Source organism: Vulpes lagopus, chromosome 8 (assembly GCF_018345385.1).
Source record: "Vulpes lagopus strain Blue_001 chromosome 8, ASM1834538v1, whole genome shotgun sequence".
In the NCBI taxonomy this organism is placed as follows: Eukaryota; Metazoa; Chordata; class Mammalia; order Carnivora; family Canidae; genus Vulpes; species Vulpes lagopus.
In genome coordinates, this window is record NC_054831.1 from 177,017 (window position 1) to 195,631 (window position 18,615).

An 18,615-nucleotide genomic window follows, 5' to 3' on the forward strand; every position below is an offset into this window, starting at 1 on the left:
TCTGCAGCGGCTGCGTTGTGGATGCTGCTCCATTTGCTGCTGCAGTGTCTCCGTGGTGACTTGCACCCTCAGCGTCCCAGAGAGCTGTTCTTCGTCTGGCTTAACGCATTTTGGCTTGAAGTTCATCGCATTTCAGCTTGAAGTTCATCGTCCCCCATAGTGGGATCGTGATGCTTGCTTTCCTGGTGTCTGCTTTTGCCCGGCTCCGAAACGCCTTTCTGAACCGCTTGGTTTCTGGTGCATCGCGCATAGCGAGAGTTGAAGGTCTTGCTTTGTGATCCAGTCTGAAAAGCTTCTTCCTTTTTATGTGGGTTCAGGTGTGTTTGGCCTTAGTTCTGCCTTATTTTATTTTATTTTTTAAGATTTTACCTATTCATGAGAGAAAGAGGCAGAGACACAGGCAGAGGGAGAAGCAGGCTCCACGCAGGGAGCCCAGTGCAGGACTCGATCCCGGGACCCCAGGACCACCCCCTGAGCCGAAGACAGACGCTAAACCGCTGAGCCACCCAGGCGTCCTTAGAGTAAAAATGTTCCCCACTTGGCCTGTGCCTTGGTTTGCCCACCTGGGGGACGTTGCTGCTCAGGGGGGACTGTGGGCCTGCTCGCAGCCCCTGCCCCAGCTCCCATCTTCCAGCAGCTTCTATGCGTACACGGTCAGGATGTCCACCGCCTGGGACTAGTCCCTGTTCTCCCGGCGAACACATCCAGCACTTACTCGGAATCCCTTTGCTGTCCCTTCCCCGAGGCCTCCAGGCAAAGCCTGCCCCGTGGCCGTGTCCTCAGAGGATTCGCAGGAGCAGACTTCCCAGCGTGTTAGTGTTGAGACTGCCCAATGTGGCGCCGTCTGGCAGGAGCACAGCGTGAGCTCACATGCACGTGAAATTGTCCAGTAGCAACACTGAAAAGGTAAAGAGAGGTGTGGAGGGAGAGAGAGAGAAAGAAAAAGAAAGAAGGAAAAGAAAAAAGAAAGAAGAAAAAAGAAAAGAAAAAAGAAAAGAAAAGGAAGGGAAGGGAGAGGGAAGGGAAGGGAGAGAGAAAGAGGAGAGAAAAAGGAAGAAAAAAAGAAAAGAAAAGAGAAAGAAAAGAAAGAAAGATGAAATTAACTTTAATAATATATTCTGTTTAACTCGGAGCACCTGACTGGCTCAGTCAGAGGAGCGTGACACTTGATTTTGGGTCGTGAGTCGAAGCCTCGTGGTGCATATGGAGGCTACTAAAAACTACATAAATAAAAACTATAGGGGCACCTGGGCGGCTCAGGTGGTTAGGCATCTGTCAGGTCATAGTCCTGAGGTCCTGGGATCGAGCCTTACGCTGGGCTCTCTCCCTCTCTGCCCCCTGACCCCAGCTCAGGCTTTCTACCTCAAATGAATGAAAATGAAGTCTTTAAAAAAAAAAAAAACTTAAAAAAATTTTTTATTTGACCCCATAGGGTCTGAAAAACATGATCATTTCAACATATAATCACCAAAACCAAAAAAGTTACTGGGATATTTGACATTCTCCTTTATTCCTTGAGTTTTTGAAATCCAGTGCATCTTCCCCTTGAAGCACATCTCTGTGGACCAGCGACATCAGGTGTCAGGTGTGCACATGTGGCCGCGAGCGGCCGTGTCAGCACAGGTCTGTAGCCCGTGTGTCGCACAGAGTTGTGGCAGCTACAGAGGCCTTGGCGCTCGCGCCCTGTGCATGTTGTGAGTGTGGCTGTGGCATCTTCTGCTGGACGCTGTCAGGAGCCTGGTGTGCTCTCCGCCCTGCGGACTTACTTTCCTGTTCACACAGTCATACACATGGCATCGAGCGTGTGGCCAGAGCGTCTGGCTTTTCTCCCTTGGTTCCCCCACACGTGGCACGTGTCAGGGCTTCACTCCTTTTTATGGCCAGTGCTGTTCGCCGTCTGGCTGGGCCATACGCTGTCATCCACCCATCGGCTGTGAGCAGCAGTCCGGCCCCTGGGGATGTGTGCCCTGCCGTCGGGGACGCCCAGCAGCGGGCCTGGAGCTGCCCGACCCTCGCGGGGGCCCGTGGCACATGCCCGCAGCACGAGGGGCTCTTGGCCTCCTTGACTCTGTCTTCGTGTCACTCTTCTCAGGCCGTGTGTGGCTGGCTCGGCCCTGAGCCCCACGCCGTCCACGGGGCTGCTTCCTGAGCTGCCTCCACGTCAGCTTCCTCGGGCTGCTCTGCGCTGTGTCCCCCCAGTTCTTACGGCTCCCGCTTTCTTGACACTGCTCTCCTTCGTTCTTTTTTGAAAAAGAAACATTACAGGGATGCCTGGGGGGGGAGGGCTCAGTGGTTGAGCATCTGATAACTTGAGTTCCTGGATTCACTTGTGCCTGAGCAACCCCTGGACTCTTCATAAGGGACCATATATAAAATTCTCCTCCACATCGAGTTGGATCTCTGATATTTGCCACTAAAATGGCCCCAAGTATGGGCCCCTGAGGGGGCTCAGCAGTTGAGCGTCTGCCCTCGGCCCAGGGTGTGACCGCGGCGTCCCGAGATCGAGCCTGCTTCTCCCTCCACCTGTGTCTCTGCCTCTCTCTGTGTCTCAGGAATAAATAAATAAAATCTTAAAAATAAATAAAATAAACATTACTGTATCTATTTTATTTGTTTTAAAGATTTATTTCAGAAACAGAGGAATTAGGGATAGGACAGGGGCAGAGGCAGAGGGAGAGAAGCAGCCTCCACTGAGCACCTGAGGCCGCGGTCCTGAGGTCATGACCTGAGCTGAGATCCAGAGTCGGGGCTCCCCGGCCTGCGCTGCCGGCGCCCTCCGCTCCCTGGTTCTTCATCTCCCACCAGGGCTCTTCCTCCCCAGTGGCTTGGCCCGGTGCCAAGTGCCCGGTGCTGAGCCGGTGCTCACGGCCTCCCCGGGCGGGGACCGTGGCAGGTGGCAGCCCCCGCACTCTGCGCTCCTCCCGGCGTCCACTCGGAGGCCAACTCCCACGGCTCAGCTCCCACGGCCAGCGTGAGGGAGACGTGGAGCGGGGCCCGTGTCCGACGGCTGCTCCTGGCCTCGAGACGGCAGGCCCTCCCGCCGCGCCCTCCGCGCCTTCCTGTCTTCCCCAGGGGGAGGCGGGCAGGGACGGGAGGGGTAGCTCCCTGTGGAGATGGTAACGACCGGCCTGCGCCCTCGCCCTCGGAGCCCCGGGAACCTTGGGGGGGATTCGGGGGAACCCGGCGCGCTCCCTCTCCGGGAGGCCCCCCGGCAGCCCGGCCCGGAGGACGCCGTCGGGGAGACGGGGACCGGCCGTCGGGGAGCCAGGCGGGCCAGGACGGCCTTCCCTCCGTGCCGCCAGACCGAGTGCCTCAGAGGCCGCGGCCGGCTGAGAAAACGGAATTTCTGTTTATTGTGGAAACCTTGGATCCCGTTGTCCTTCACGCCTAGACCCTCCTCTCTTTTCTGCGTAGGAGCCGCGGACGTGTGCTCATCACTTGGCCTTTTTCTCGCCCTCTCGACAGGTGGCCAGTGGCATGTTCGTGCTCATGTAGGGTCTGCTGTAATGGTGAGGGCGTGCTTCCACACGCAGGGTGCACATCCACACAAAGCAGGGCGCACGTAGGAGTCCACTGGATGCGGAGCCCACTGACCGCCTCTTCCTTTTGTCCTCAGAGCCCCCCACGATGAACCCCGTGGTGGAACCGCTGTCCTGGATGCTGGGGACCTGGTTGTCAGACCCACCGGGAGCCGGGACCTTCCCGACACTGCAGCCCTTCCAGTACCTGGAGGAGGTGTGCATCTCCCACGTGGGCCAGCCTGTGCTGAACTTCTCGTAAGTGCCCCCACCCCGACTGCCTGTGAGCAGCGCCAGGCTGAGACACGCAGGCACCAGGCGGGTTGTGTTTCAGAGAGGCACCCTCTCCCTGCCCTGACTCTGGTCACACTTGGGGAACGGCACTTTCTGGGTCTCTCACGTATCTGAAGGTGTGAGGCTGAGCACAAAACCTCATCAGGCTGGTTTGTGCAAACACAAAAGTAAGTGCTTGTGCTTAGATCTCTCGTTCCACGCTGTACCTGATGTGAAGTCACCCCCACGTTACTGAAAACAGAATGGCCTGGCTTTCTTTTAGAATCCCTCCTGCCCCTGGTCTACTTGAGGTCTCAGGGAAGTTGTCAGTATGCGTAAGTCATCCCTACACCCAGCGCGGGGCTTGAACTCACGGCCTTGGGATCAAGACCTAAACTGAGATCAAGGGTCAGACACCTAACCTCCTAAGCCGCCCAGGCGCCAGACAGCTACGTTGTTTTATATTTGGAGGGTGGAGGTGCTTTATATTTTTTTTAATTTTTATTTATTTATGATAGTCATCACAGAGAGAGAGAGAGAGAGGCAGAGACATAGGCAGAGGGAGAAGCAGGCTCCATGCCGTGGGAGCCCGACGTGGGATTCGATCCCAGGTCTCCAAGATCGCGCCCTGGGCCAAGGGCAGGCGCTAAACCGCTGCGCCACCCAGGGATCCCGTGGAGGTGCTTTATAAAGTGAGAAGAGCGTCCGATACCTGGGGCTTCACCTTTCCTGCTGTCCGCAGGTTCAACGCCTTCCATCCGGACACACGCAAACCCATGCACAGGGAGTGTGGCTTCATCCGCCTCAAGCCTGATACCAACAAGGTGGCCTTTGTCAGCGCCCAGAACACAGGTACGCCTCCCTTGGTGGCTGTCCCTGGCCTGCCCCCTGCCCGCACACCCTGCATGCCAGCAGTGGGGTGGCCACCGGGGGAGGCAGCATCCACCTCCTGCTTTCCAAGTGACCTCCGGGTGTGTCCGTGCTCATGGGCATGTTTGTGGGGGACGACTGAGTGCTTGTCCATGTGGGAAGCGTCAGGCGTTTGGACAGGCTCAGTGGGGCTGCGGGAGGGCGCTGGTGAGAGGGGGCTGATTCCCTTTTCTCCTGAGTTCCTCAGCAGCAGCCCACGACAGAGCCTGTGTCTGCTGCAGCTCACAGATGTTTCCTGTGTGAGCGAGAACGGGGGGCTCGCTGTGCAGCCAGACGTCCTCTGTCTGGAACTCTGCTCTGCCCCAGTGTGAGGTCACCCTAAGGTAGTTAACCCGGTTCGTGAGTTAGAAATTACTCAAAAACACCTGCCTGACCTTTACCTCGCTCACAGGCTCCAGTGAGTGTCACTTCCTAAAAGCTGGTGGACGATCAGAGCTAGCCTGTCCCCACAGAGTGGGCCTGCCCAAGGCCTTGGCGAGCTAAAAATCGGGGGGACTTCAGCTCCTGGGGAGGCGGGTCCTTGTCCTATTTGATGGGGCAGGGCCGGGGTCAGGGCAGCGACCCCCCCAGAGTGACCCCTCCACAGACCCCCTGCCCTGGCTGTGAGAGTCTTTCCCCCTTGATGCCCAGGAGGCTCAGTGCTAGAAGGGGACAGGTTGTTGCCTCACTGGCTTCAGAGTTCAGACCCGTTGAAGCCTTGGGTGCAAAAGGTGGTGGTAGGAGCAGCGGCACCGGGAAGCCATGGGCAGGCTGTTGAGGACTCCCGGCCCCCGCAGGCATCGTGGAGGTGGAAGAGGGCGAGGTGAACGGGCAGGAGCTGTGCATCACGTCCCACTCCATCGCCAGGATCTCCTTCGCCAAGGAGCCCCACGTGGAGCAGGTGAGCCTTCCCTCTCAGATGCCGTGTGCTCAGTAATGAGGGGGTCATGAGTCCCCCCGGCCGCAGGCAGCCTTTCCGCTGGATCTCGGAGGCCTGCGTGTGCCATCATCTTGTTGCTCCCCCCACATGCCGAGGTGGGGGCGTGCGCGGCGGAATCTTCTGGTCCCCGGCAGCTGGGCCCCTAGGGGTCATCAGGTCGGCTGTGGTTCTTCTGTCACAAACATCGTATTACATTTGTGTTGTTCTCTTTGGTAAATAAATCCACATCCGTTGGGAGAGTTCAGAGGACAAGGACCTTTGGGATATCGACGCAGACCATTAAATTGCTTTCCTCGGCGGCCGCGTTCCCTCCAGCGCTGCAGGAGCGCACCTGGTGCCCTGCGCCTGTGTCCCCACGCCTGGCTGCAGACTTGCTGGGGACAGTATCTGGTTTTACCTTAAGGGCCCCAGGGAGCATTGCCCGTGCTTGTTGGCCGTTTGTGCTTCTTGCCCCGTACGGCGGACACTTGAAGTCCCTGCCTGTGTTTCGGTGGCTCTCATTTTCTTTCCGATTTAAGGGAGCTTTCTGTGTCCCGTGGCTAGTACTCTCTGCCCTTTACATGGCAAATGTTTCCGCGTTTGGTGGCTTTTGTGAGTTTGGTTGGGGTGCGCTCTACTCACAGGTTGTGAGCTTTCCTGTAGTTCTCTCCGGGGGTCTTCCCCTTCATGGGGTCTGGGTTTGGGTTTCTTTTTTTTTAAAAAAAGATTTTATTTATTCATAACAGACACACACAGAGAGAGAGAGAGAGAGAGAGAGAGAGGCAGAGACACAGGCAGAGGGAGAAGCAGGCTCCATGCCGGGAGCCCGATGGGGGACTCGATCCCGGGTCTCCAGGATCACGCCCTGGGCTGAAGGCAGCGCTAAACCGCAGGGCTTCCGGGGCTGCCCTGGGCTTGGGTTTCTACTCAGATGATGACATCAACTCTGTTCTCCTGCACCTTTGTAGCGTCCCTTTCACACCTCGACCTTAGTCCCTCCCAGATGTGTGTTTACATGATGCGTGCACAGACGGGTGACCAGCAGCCGCCCAGATGTGGAATGTCCTGCCTCTCAGGCCCGTCTCCATAGATGGGGGAGAAGGGTCCTTTTGTCTACTTTTTCACTGATAGTGATTCAGAGTCGTGTAGTCAGTTGGGTTACCGTAGCCCTGTGTCCCATTTACTATCCGGGGCGGGTTGGTATTCTTTCCTCGACATTTTCTTGGTTAAGTGTTCTGTGTTCCCTCCTCTGGACGGACCGTCACGCGGGTCTGTCCAGGTCTGCACCGTTCACACCAGGATCACTAAACACGTGAGTTAACCTGAGGTCAAGGGGAGTCCTGGTCAGTAGCCGTGTGAGCGGTGTGGTGCTGCGTCGTGCTGTCTCGGGTCTAGTTTGGGTGCCAAGTTTCTTTTTGACTTTAGTCATGCAGGTCTTGGGTAGTTCACGGCAGGGTATCGCCGTAGCACTTTCTAGTTTTCGTGGCGGTGGCTTCCGCTAGCATGTGGCTTCCGCTCCATCTTCTGATTGTGTTGATGGTGGGGAGGCCTCCGGTTTGTGCGCGCCTCTGCTGGCCGGGACTGTCCGTCCTGACGGCTGGTCCTCAGGCACAGCCCTGACGGAGCCGGGGGGAGTCCAGGTTGGCGCTCACCCCGCGAGGTGCTTGCCCCGGGCCACACGGGTCCGGGTCAGGAGCCCCTGTGTCTGTGCGGGGACAGTGATACTCAGGAATGGCCTTTGACTTTCATCAAATGCTTTTGCCGCCTCTTTTGGGAGGATTCTGTGTTTTTCCACTTGAAGCTGTTGATGCAGTGAATTGTATTAATAACTTCTGAGTGTTGAGGTGTGTCTGCTTTTTGAAGAAAACGCCCACTTGTCCTGATTCTGGTATCACAGCTACTCGTAGAGGCCGCTGGGAGCCTTTTCACTGTTTCTGTTCCCTGACAAGGAATAGAAGCCCTTGGAGATGGCCTGTGCCTTGTAGATGTCCTTGGGGTCCTCAGGACGCGTCTGGGCGCCGCCGGCGGTGGGGGTTACCCGGCCCTCCTACCCCCTGCGACTGCAGGGCCAGGGCTCCCAGGACCAGGGCTCTTCCATCTAGATTGTCAGGGTTTGAGGAAGAAGGAACGCTTACTGCTTTCTCTGTCTGCATTCTGCGTCCCCTTTGTATTTCTGATCTTTTCTGTCTTTGTTTTTTTTTTTTTTCTTGCTCATACTTGTCAGAGTTTACTTTATCGTGGTTTATTTTTTTGACGGTGTCGATTTTCTTTTATATTACTGGAGAACTAACTTGGAGTGTTATGGATTAAACACAGGAATCCCTCTCTGTAAAAGGAGGGGAAGGGGACGTGAAGCCTATGGGTGGGGAGCATGGTGAGGGCAGGATGCCCCTGGGGTAGGAAGCACGGTGAGGGCAGGACCCCCGGGGGGGAGCACAGTGAGGGAAGGACCCCCGGGGTGGGGAGCACAGTGAGGACAGGACCCCTCTGGGGGGGGAGCACGATGAGGGAAAGAGCCCCTGGGGGGGAGCACAGTGAGGGAAGGACCCCATGGGGGGGAGCACGGTGAGGGAAGGGCCCCTCTGGGAGGGGACCAGAGGAGGGCTCAGCTCTGCAGTGACATGGCTGACCATCGGCCGGCTGGGTGTGCCTCGGTGGGCCTCCCTGCTGGGTCAGTGTGGACAGACCTGGAAGGGAGGGAGCCGGGGAAGAAGGCCTCTGTCCTTCTTCCAGGACAGCGGGGAGCAGCAGGTGTCGGGACAGGTCCCATTGTGTGCCGTTGGAGCCTGACCTCATCGCTTCTGTTACCCGCTCTGTGTGCTCGGCCACTCGAGACCCCACACGGCGCCCACGGCAGCCTTAAGACGCAGCGGGGCCACGCAGCACCAGAGAGGCCCCTGCCTTCCAGAGACTCCACCTGTACTCCGGTACCCTGAGGTGCTGCCCCTGCGGCCGGACTGCTCTGCCGGCCTCAAGGAGGCTCCCCTCCCCTCCCCTCCCCTCCCCTCCCCTCCCCTCCCCTCCTCTCCCCTCCTGTCAAGTCCCGTCCAGGTCCTCCGAGTGGCTCCCACTGCGCGTCCCCTTCCTGACACTTGCTCTTCCGTCACTTGGACGTGAGCCCCTCCTCAGTACCCTTCCAGTCTGTATCTCTTCATCTGTTTCTGTTGCTGAGAAGCAAGAGTGCTTAATTTTAGGTGGTTCAGTTTCCTGGGCTCTCCTTTCTGAATTGGTTTTCTGTTTCTTAGGTAGGCTTCCTGAAAACAGGTCAAAAAATATATATATATTCTCTCTTTTGTTTTCCTGGAAGCATCACAGCTTGGCCTAAAACCTCCCCTTCAGGTCATTCATTCACCTAGAACGGAGTTTTGTGCAGATGAACGTCTGGCCGCCCCAGCCCTGCTGGCAGGGCCTGCCTTTCCCACCACCCCGACCCAGGTGCCCTGCTTGCCTGCCCCCACCCCCACCCCCCTGCCAGTTCACACTCACTTGCATGAATTACTAGAACTTTGGTCTTTTACTTAAACCCCCCCCCCCCATTGGCAGCCAGTTAGTGTGCGCACAGCAGGTGTCCACCCTCGGAGAGCCTGTGCCCCCTGGCCGGCCCCCAGCCCCTCCCCACAGCCAGGCCCAGGTTTCTGTCCCTACAGACCGGATTGGCGTCTTCTAGGACTCATTGCACACGGAGCCTTACGGTATTTGCTCCTTCGCTCAAGTTCATCCTGTCGCTTTCAGCCCTACTTTGGGTACCTTTGATTCTGAGTCGTGTGCTGCTGGGCGAACGTTCCAGCTTTATCTCCTCTGTCGGCGGACACCGATGGCCTTGTGCCCGGGCCCTTAGGAGGAAAGCTGCTGTGAGCATGTGTGTGCGTCTTGGTGTGCACGTGTGAGTACCTCGAGCTGCGGCTGCTGGGCCACGTGGGGGCACCGGGCAGGTGAGCAGGAGCCGCTCCACCGCTGCTCCCCGCCCCTCCGCCCTGCTGCCCTGCTGGCCCCTGAGTGTTGGCTGTCCTGGTGGCAGCAAAGGGGCGTCTTGCGTGGTCACCTATGGTTCCGGGTGACTGATGATGTAGCTCATCCTCCCCTGGTTCGTATTTGCCGCTTCCCTGTTGTGTGGAGGGTGCCGAGACCCTGGGCCCCCTTTTCCCGCGGCTTGCGGTTCTTACTGCTGGGCTCTGAGTACGTGTCCGGGGGCAGGTTCGCGTCGGGTGCGTGTGTTCCCGGCTTACGACTTGCCCTCTCATTTCTTTTACGAAGTGTTTTACTTCTCATTTTCCATTACCAGCTTTTTTTGAATACTCTGTGCTTTTTGTGCCCTGCCTTTACTTCTTTGGCTTAACCCAGGCAGCAGAGATTTTTAACCCATGTTTTCTCCCAAGAATTTTTATGGTCTTTAGTTTTGGAATTTGTGTTTTTGAACGGTATGAAGTAGGGGTCAAGATTCTCTGACTTTCTTTCCCCAATAGCTGTTGTCCCAGCTTGTTGAAAAGTCTGCCCTCACCACCGCCACCGCAGGAAGGCGCCTCGCCCAGGCCCGGGTCTGCACGGTGCTGGACCCAGGTGATCCCTGAGGTCTGTGCCCTGAGACCACGCGGCCTGGGTTACTGTCGCTTCATAGGAATGTTTGCGATCAGATCGTATCGTTGCCCAACTTTTTTTTCCTTTTCTGCAAAATTGTTTTGGCTACTCAAGGACCCTTTGCATTTCCGTATGAATTTTGGAATGAGTTTGCCAACGTCTAGCATTCTTTAGAATTGAGTTTCTGGATTAATTTTGGAAGTACCATCTTCAGAAAACTGACTGTCCTAGTCCAGTACGCAGGTGAACCTCTCCACGCGTGCAGGCATCTGTCGCCGTTAGTTGTTTGTAGTTCTAAGGGTGCAATTAGGTTTATGCCTGGGTATTTGTGGGTTTTGGATGCTATTATAAATGATTTCTAAATTTTCCCAAATATTTGCTGCTAGCTCATAGAAAAACATTTGACTTTTACACATTGGTTTTATGTCCTATAAGCTTCTCAAGTTCACTGTTTTATTTTACTTATTTTTGTAATAGATTCTTTGGTGTTGTCTACACACTCAGTCCTGCCGTCTGCTGTTATAGACGCTGTCACTTCTTTCTTTCCAGTCTCGATGCCACTTGTTTTTCTCCTGCACTAGGACATAGGAAAGGATGGCCTACAGATCGTTTAGTCCAGGCGGGAGTAGACGCCAGGCCCTGTGCTCTGTTCACGGGGGCCGCTCCGTCTGTCACCACTGGCTGTGATGGTCACTGTCGGGTTCTGACTGATGCTTTTTACCATATTATGTTTTCTTATATTTATAGTTTGCCGGCTTTTGAAAATTATAAATGAGTGTTGAATTCTGACAAGTGTTTCTGCTGTAACTATTGAGGTGCTTGTGTGATTTTTTTTTTCTCCTTTATTCTCTTAATGTGGTGAGTTATGGGAACAGGATTTCAGATACTGACGTTCTTTGAATAAACCCCACCTGATCGTGACGATTTATCATTTTTATCTATTGCTAGATTTATATATTGCTAAAATACATCATGTTGAAGGATTTTTGCGTCATATTGTTTCTTTTATTCTAGTTGTCCTGAGTTTAATTTCCTCTCTTTTGAGCTCTGAAACAGGAAACTTACCTCATTGATATTTAGCCCATTTTTTGTGGTCCGGACCCCGGGATCACACCCCGAGCCAAAGGCAGACGCTCAACCACTGAGCCACCCAGGCGTCCCCATTTTTGGTTTATAATGCACTTTTGGAAACTATGAATTTTCTGCTAAGCTTTGCTTCAGCTGCGTCCTTTGGTATTACCTCCTAGCTCAAAATACCTTCCTGGTGACTTTCTTCTTTGAACTGGGTCACCTAGAAGTATGTTACTTACTTGCCAAGTATTTGAGGATTTTCTACATATTCTGTTGCTAACGATCTCTAATTTAATTCTGTAGAGCCCAGAGAATGTGCTCTCGGAGTGACTCTGTGCCACAGTACATGATACAACTTGGGGGGTACTTCATGTGCGCTCCAAATAAATAGGTTTTTGAGAGTTGTTGGGTCTAGTGGACTGAAATGCCAGTTAGGTCAAGTCGATGGATGACATCACTAAGATTTCCTTCACACGGCTGATTGTTCTTGGCAGAGGGGGTTCTGGTTCTGATTACCGAGAGGTGCTAAAATCTCCACCGATGATCTAGGTTATTTCTGTTCCTTTCTTTGGTGCTGTTTTTGCTTCATGACTTTGAAGCTCTGTCCTTAGATGCATACATATGATGATACGCATTATATTTATAAAACGTTCCTCTTGGTAGCTTGTCCTGTTCCTGAGGTCTGTTGGTAACAGAACCACACCTGCTGTCCAATATTTGTTTATATGGTGCATCTGTTTTCCTACCTTTTTACATTCAACTTACTTATGTCTCTATATTTCATGGGGTCTTGCTTTTTTTGTCTAGTCAAAAATCTCCACATTTTAATCGGAGTTAGTCCATTTACATGTAACAGATATATTACTGATAGGGTAAGTTGTAAGACCACCATCCTGATTTGTTGTTTTTTCTTTCTTGTTTTTTTCCTTTACCACGTTCTCTTGGGTTAATTAAGTATTTTTAGCATTGTTTTATTTTTTCTGTTAACTCTTTTTCTATTAAAGTATAGTTGACATGCAATGTTACCGTGGTCTCAGGTGTACCATTTAGTGATTGGACAACTCTGTAAGCTCTTTATTACGCTGTGCTGCCCACACGTGCAGCTCCCACCTGTCCCCACGTGACGCCATCACCGGCTCACCAACTGCTGTCCCCGTGCAGCACGTCTCGACCCTGGGACGTGTGCTCAGTACCTGGAGGCTATACTTCCTGCTCCCCTTCACCCCTGTCGTCCACCCCCTTCCCTCTGCAACCACCAGCATGTCCTCTGTATTTATGGGTCTGATTCTTTTGTTCATCTGTTTTGGTTTTTTTTAGGTTCCACACACAAGTGAAATCCTGTGGTATTTGTTTTTCTCTATTTTCCTTAACATAATGTCTCTAGGTCCATCCATGTTGTTGCAAATGGCAAGATCTCCTTTTTTATAGCTGAGTGATATTTCTTCCGTTAGCTTCTTAGCTGTGTCTTTCTCATTTTTTTTATTGGTTTCTTTGAAGCCAACAGTGTACGCCCTAAACTTAACCAGAGTCTATTTATAATCCGTATAGGGATCCCTGGGTGGCGCAGCGGTTTGGCGCCTGCCTTTGGCCCAGGGCGTGATCCTGGAGACCCGGGATCGAATCCCACGTCAGGCTCCCGGTGCATGGAGCCTGCTTCTCCCTCTGCCTGTGTCTCTGCCTCTCTCTCTCTCTGTGTGACTATCATAAATAAATTTAAAAAAAAATTTATAATCCGTATGGTACCATCGCATCTCCCACTTCATGTTGATTTTGGATAATCTCCCTTACTTTACAGCTGACACGTTCCTGTTCCTGCTTCTCGTATGTTGTGGCTTTCATCTCTGTAACCCTGCAACCATTTTTTCTCTGTATGTCACACCTGTAACATGTATATGTAAATACGTGTGTAAAGCATATATACACATACCATAAATCTTTACAGTATTGTTACTTTTGTTTTATTTTTAAGATTTATTTATTTATTTATTTATTTATTTATTTATTTATTTATTTATTTATTTATGAGAAATAGAAAGCAAGCACGAGTACAGAGGAGCAGAGAGAGAGGGAGAAAGACTGACACTGACTCTCCACTGAATGCAGAGCCTGACACCGGGTCAGTCCACAACCATGAGATCACAACCTGAGCAGAAACCAAGAGTTAGACTCTTAACCAACTGAGCCACCCAGGCAGCCCATTACTTTTGCTATAAATAATCAGCTCCCGTTCAGAGAAATTACAGAGAGGGGGAGAGTAATCACTTCTCCTAACCCACTTATTTTCTGTCTTGTGTTCTTTTCACTTTCCTGTAGACGAGGGTCTACATAATATCCCTTCATCCTGAAGCCCTGTGTTCACACCTTCTTTGCAGTATAGGTCTGCTGTCTGCAATTCTCTTGGGATTATATCACTTTATGACTTTTCTTTTTTTTTAACTGTGGAGTAAAATACATATGACAGACTTCAACATCCTCACCGTTTTTAAGGGTACAGAGTAGGGGTATTAAGTATTTTTGTGCAGTGTGCAGCCGGCACCACCATCCATCACCAGAACACTTGCATCCTATAAAACTAAAAGCTCCGTGCCCATTAAGTAGCAATTCCTCACTCTCTCTTCCCGCGCCCCGGAACCCTCCCTTCCTACTTTGTGTCCACCGGATCTGTCTACAGACCTCGTGTAAGTGGAATCACACACTACTTGCCTTTTAGTGACTGGTTTATTTCACGCAGTATAATGTCCTCGGGATTCATCCCTGTTCTAGAACATTGTGGAATTTCCATCGTTTTTAGGGCTGAGAGTAGTCTGTATAGTGTATGTATGTATTATGTTTTGATTATCCATCCATCCATCAGTAGACACAGTCGCCTCCATGTTTTGTCTCCTGTGAATAATGCCACCATTAACTTGGGTGGACAAATATCTCTTCAAGACCCTGCTTTTTGGGATCCCTGGGTGGCTCAGTGGTTTGGTGCCTGCCTTCAGCCCAGGGCATGATCCTGGGGTCCTGGGATCGAGTCTCACATCGGGCTCCCTGCATGGAGCCTGCTTCTCCCTCTGCCTGTGTCTCTGCCTCTCTCTCTGTGTCTCTCAGGAATAAATAAATAAAACCTTAAAAAAAAAAAAAAAAGACCCTTCTGGTTCTTGTGAGTGTGTACCTGCAGATGGCCTTTCTACACCGTAGAGTAGTTTGTTGTTAATTTTTAGGGGCACTGCCATACTCTTTCCCCCAGCGGCTGTGCAGGAAGGCTCCGGTTCTTCCGTGTCCTCACCACACCAGCTGTTTTCTGGGCGTGGTACAGCAGCCAGAGTTCTGTTATCTTGGACTCCCTTATCAGATACATGACTCCCAAGTATTTTCTTTCTTTTTGTGAGCTGCTTTTTTACTGCTTACAGTATCTTTTGATGCATCAGAGTTTTTTTTTTTTTAAGATTTTATTTATTTATTTCTGAGAGACACAGAGAGACACAGGCAGAAGGACAAGGAGGCTCCCTGCAGGGAGCCCGACGTGGGACTTGATCCCGGGTCTCCAGGATCATGCCCTGAGCCGAAGGCAGACACTCGACCACTTAGCCACCCAGGCGTCCTGATGCATCAAAGTTTTAATTTTCATGAATTACAATTTTTTTTCTGTTGTTGGCTGTATATTTGGCGTCACGTCCAAGAAACCTTTGCCAACTCGAGCATCGTGAAGTGTTTGCACAAGAGTTCTGTGGTTTTAGCTCTCACATTTAAGTCTCTGACTCATGGGAGTTATTTTTGGTGTGTGGTGATAGCATCCACCTTCGTCCTTTTGCATGCGGATGTCCAGTTTTCCCAGTGCCATTTGTTGAAAAGATTCTCCTCTCTCCACTGAATGGTCTTGGCAGCTTTGTTGAAAATCACTTGGGCAACCCAGGGGACTCAGCGGTTTAGCGCTGCCTTCAGCCCAGGGCGTGGTCCTGGAGTCCCAGGATCGAGTCCCACGTGGGGCTCCCTGCGTGGAGCCTGCTTCTCCCTCTGCCTGGGTCTCTGTCTCTCTCTCTCTCTCTCTCTGTGTGTGTGTCTCTCGTGAATATATAAATAAAAATCTTAAAAAAAAAAAAGAAAGAAAATCACTTAACTACATATGTGAGAGTTGATTTTTGGGTTCTCTACTCTGTTCCATCAGCCTATATGTCTGTCTTTATGCCAGGGCCATACAGCTGTGAAATCAAGAAGTGTGTGTCCTTCAGCTTTGTTCGTTTTCATTTGTTTATTTGGGGGGAGGGCAGTTCTGGGTCTCTCTTTTTTTGGGGGGTGTCTCTTGAGATTCCATGTGAATCTTGGCATGGTATTTTCTGTTTCCACAAAACATACTGGGATTTTGATAGGGATGTCATTAATTCTGTACATGTTTGGGCAGTATTAATATCTTACTGATCTTAAGTTTTCTAATCCATGAGCGTTGGATATGTTTCCATTTATTTGTGCTTTGTGGTGGTTGTTGTTTGTTTGTTGTGGGCTGTCCCTGTGCCCAGGAGCCACCTGAGATGTAAACAGGAGATCTTCTTGGGTGTTTTCTGACCCTCTCCCTGGGCATGTGCACTCCCTTTCTAATTTCCCCATACATGTTGTTGTTTGTCCTAGTGTCTGATGTCTGGTTCCTCAAAGAGAGAAGAGTTAAAATGAAGTGGGGTGAGGGGGTGCGGCCCTTCAGATCTCCTGAGAGTCCCTTGAGCTGGAGGGACAGTGTCCTTGCTGCCCCCTCTGGCCCCACTGGCTGCTCCAGAAACACTTGCACAGCTGCCTGCCTCCCGGCTGCTAGATAGGCCAGGGCAGGTGCGCCCCGGCAGGGAGACCAGTTCTGGGGGCTTCCTACTCCACCATCTTCACCGAATCCTCCATCACTCCCAGCTTTGAAGGATATTTTTACCATAAGTAAAATTCTGGGTTAACAGGTATCAGTTTTTAAAGTAATTTCTTTATTTTGTTAAATTGTCTTCTGACTTTGTTGAATTGAAAAGTCAACTAGAATTCTTCATGCCCTGTACATTATTTGTCTTTTTTTCCTAGTGGTTTTTTTTTTTTTTTTTTAAATCTCTGAGAGAAAGAGAGAGCACAAGTGGAGGGTGGGGCAGAGGGAGCAGCAGACACCCTGCTGAGCGAGGAGCCCGACTGGACACGGGGCTCGACCCCAGGACCCCAGGATCATGACCTGAGCCAAGGGCAGACGCTGCACCGATGGAGCCACCAGCTGCCCTTTCTCTAGTCATTTTTGAGATTTCTTTTTCTTTATCTTCCTGGGTGTGGGGTCCTTGTGTTTGTCCTGTGTGAGTCTCCTGAAATTCTTGGATCTGTAAGGTGGTGGTGGTGTCATATTTGGGGATTTTCTGCCACAGTTTCTCCAGCTCTTTTTCTCCTCCGTTCTTACTCTTCCCGTCAGAACTGCTACTAAACAGATGCTAAGCTGTTTAATGCCATCCCGTGTGTCCCCAAGACTCTGTTCATTTTTCTTCAGTCTCTTTTGTCTACATTAGTCAAATTAGATATTTTAAAGATTTTTGTTTTTAATCTCTGTGCCCATGACGGGGCTCAGACTCACAGCCCCGAGATTAAGAGTCACATGCTCCACCGACTGAACCAGGCGCCCCCAATTTGGATATTTTTTTTGACCTGTTTTCAAATTCACCGAGCCTTTCTTCTGTCTCCAGTTTGCTGTTAACCTATTAAGTGAATTAAGTGAATATTTCTTCTTTCTGTTGTGCCTTTTCTCAAAATGATCCTTCGTCTGAGTTTCCTCTCAGTGCCTCCTCTCCTCCCACACCGGCAGCCGCCTGTCCTTGTCACCCGGAGGAGCAGGGCGGGGGTTTGGTTACCGGCGTGGCACAGGTGTGTGTCCGAAGCTGTGGGGCAGCCTCTGGCCCTGGACCCCGTGGGTGAGCCCCTTCGCCCATTCAGGGACGCAGACACGGAAGCAGCCTGCGTGCGCCCTGACGGATGAGTGGACAGAGCAGGTGTGTGTGTGTGCGTGCATGCGTCTATGCACACGCTCACGGAATATTATTCAGCCATTAAAAAAAAAAGAATTAAACCTTGGGGGATTACACTAGGTGAAGTAAGTCAGAGAGAGAGAAGTACTGCATGGTTTCATTTATAGGTGTAACTTTTTTTTTAAACACAGAGTAGGGGGCAGCCCCGGTGGCACAGCGGTTTAGCGCCTCCTGCAGCCCAGGGCGTGACCCTGGAGACCCTGGATCAAGTCCCACATCGGGCTCCCGGTGCATGGAGCCTGCTTCTCCCTCTGCCTGTGTCTCTGCCTCTCTCTCTCTCTCTCTCTCTCTCTCTCTCCCTCCCTATGAATAAATAAATAAAATCTTTTAAAAAAATAAATAAATAAATAAATAAATAAATAAATAAATAAATAAACACAGAGTAGGATGGGGTTGCCTGGGGCAGGGGGATGGCAGGTCGTAGGGCAGAGGGCACAGACGTCCGGGTGTAGGGGGAGCCCGTCGTGGGGGCGGAAGGGACAGCGGCTGTCAGCAGTTAACGCCGTGTCGTGTGCTTAAAATCAGCTAAGAGAGGAGAGGCGGTCCGGCCCCGCTCTCGGGAGGGAACGGCGGTGGCGGGGCCAGCTAGTGGGCTCGCGCGAGCTCCGGCCTGTACGCGCGTGGGTGCCGTGTCGGCCCTCAGGAAGGTGGTGCGCACCCAGCCCGGTCCTGGTCGCGGTGCCTGGCGGCGAGCCACCACCCGTGACGACGGGCCCGGAGGCCACCGGCACGCTGGGAGCCCAGGGCCACCGCGCTCGGCCCTCCGCCCGCCCCCCGCCCCCCACGGGGCGCGCTGGCCACTCTGGCCCTTCATCTCTCTTTAGGGCCTGAAACCCTTTGTTTTGTGGTCAGAGCATCTCCCCCCCGGATCTCCTTTTCCGTCATTTCTCGACTGAATGAAACAAGATAAAAAAGCACTTCGAGTCCGCTCCACAGTCCGCTGCCGTGGGGCCGCCGTGGCTGAGAACGCGTCTGTCCGGCGGGACCTTCCCTGCCCGTGGGCGCGTGGCTGAGAACGCGTCTGTCCGGCGGGACCTTCCCTGCCCGTGGGCGCGTGCGCCCTTGCCTGCCGCCCCCGGCCCCCCGGAAGCTCGGAGGCGGGCAGGGCCTCACCGGGTGTTCCCGAGGGCCCGCAGGCTGCCGGGAGCGGACTCGCCCGAGGCGCCTGCGGCCGGCACCCACTGGGAAGCTCGCTCGTGCCTCCCACTGGAGGACACGGCGCGACACCCTGAGGGGCGGCAACCGAGGGGCCCGCCAGGCGACGGGAGGGCGGGGTGGCCGCGGCTGCCCGGTGTCCCTGCGGCGGGGTGGGCGCTCCCGGCTCCCCGTCCTTCCCGGG

General features: G+C 52.8%; 1 protein-coding gene across 2 annotated transcripts in view; it reads left to right on the plus strand.

Annotated features, from left to right (window-relative positions):
- THAP4 (THAP domain containing 4) overlaps positions 1-18,615 on the plus strand; it is a 38,769-nt gene that overhangs the window by 17,502 nt on the left and 2,652 nt on the right. For both annotated transcript variants that reach the window (XM_041764944.1, XM_041764945.1), the window contains 3 exons: positions 3,617-3,776; positions 4,534-4,643; positions 5,498-5,601. In XM_041764944.1, coding sequence (XP_041620878.1) covers positions 3,617-3,776; positions 4,534-4,643; positions 5,498-5,601 — 374 coding nt within the window. The remainder of the gene's footprint in view (positions 1-3,616; positions 3,777-4,533; positions 4,644-5,497; positions 5,602-18,615) is intronic.